This window comes from Camelina sativa, unplaced genomic scaffold, assembly GCF_000633955.1.
Source record: "Camelina sativa cultivar DH55 unplaced genomic scaffold, Cs unpScaffold02937, whole genome shotgun sequence".
In the NCBI taxonomy this organism is placed as follows: domain Eukaryota; kingdom Viridiplantae; phylum Streptophyta; class Magnoliopsida; order Brassicales; family Brassicaceae; genus Camelina; species Camelina sativa.
The window spans coordinates 1-955 of NW_010924046.1; the positions used below are offsets into that span (position 1 = coordinate 1).

The 955-nt window shown below is 51.8% G+C and overlaps 1 protein-coding gene across 1 annotated transcript; it reads right to left on the bottom strand.

Annotated features, from left to right (window-relative positions):
- Positions 1-6: 6 nt before the first annotated feature.
- LOC104784486 (mediator of RNA polymerase II transcription subunit 33B) lies at positions 7-952 on the bottom strand (the record flags this gene model as incomplete). Its single annotated transcript, XM_010499056.1, has 1 exon — positions 7-952. A coding segment is annotated over one exon (946 nt), but the record flags the coding sequence as incomplete, so codon positions are not given.
- Between the last annotated feature and the right edge of the window lie 3 nt (positions 953-955).

The following is a 955-nucleotide window of genomic DNA, read 5'->3' on the forward strand; positions in this document are numbered from 1 at the left end:
GATGGCAAGTCTCCACGATGAGTTCAGTCGCTGCACCCATTGTCCCAAGGCCGCCCGCGCATAGTAGAGCAAGAGCCAAGTCTTGCTCGTTCCACTGCCTCAGACTTTTGCTTAGCCTCTTAATTACTTCAACATCCACCTCTAGCACCCAAGCCGGCGTGCATTGCACCATCAGGCTCACAAAACCGGTCACGTAAGCTTGCCATGTGGCCCAATCACAGCCCAGTGATATCTTCCCTTCCAATGCACTCACCAAAAACTCCAAATGCAGCCACAGAACCCTTGGCCGGCGTTTTGAGGCAGGAGATGAGGAGTCCACTCCCCAAGCAAATGCACTGCTCAGGATTGCAAAGTAAGCCAACGCATAACCTCTTAGCATCGGGACCATTCCTCCCAAATCGTCTTCTTCTCCGTGAACCGAGATGAACCAAGATGGTAATGTCTCCTTGATCAGAGCCTGAACCAGGTTTAGGCCACCGGAGATCCACACAAGAGAGGCTCCCAGTGAAGCTGCCAGCTTGACACGTGTCATTGCCAGAGAAAGTGAAACCTGCCCAATCCCATACCTTGACCCATCTTTCGTTTTCTTCAGTTTCTCTGCTTGCTCAGCTGGTAGCTCCCTGGTGGCAATGCTCTTAACAGAGAACATCAGAAGCGAGAGGATTTCTTCTGTCAGGAACATGACATCTCTGATTGACCGGTGCACTTTTATGTACAAGATTCCTGGGGCAGCTGTGGAGATTCCACCAGAGTAGCGAGACCCGAAACCATGGCCAAGGAGTGCGCCCACTCCCCCATAACTGCAGAGTTGGGAGGTAGGTGTCAGACCAAGAGTGCAAGTGAAGCAGCTTCTGAGGAGCTGAATAACAGCATCGCTGTTGTGGTGGAATACAGTCCTGGAGGCTGAGAAGATAAGAAAGTCACTCCAGCGCTTCACTTTCTGAGTCCACAGCGA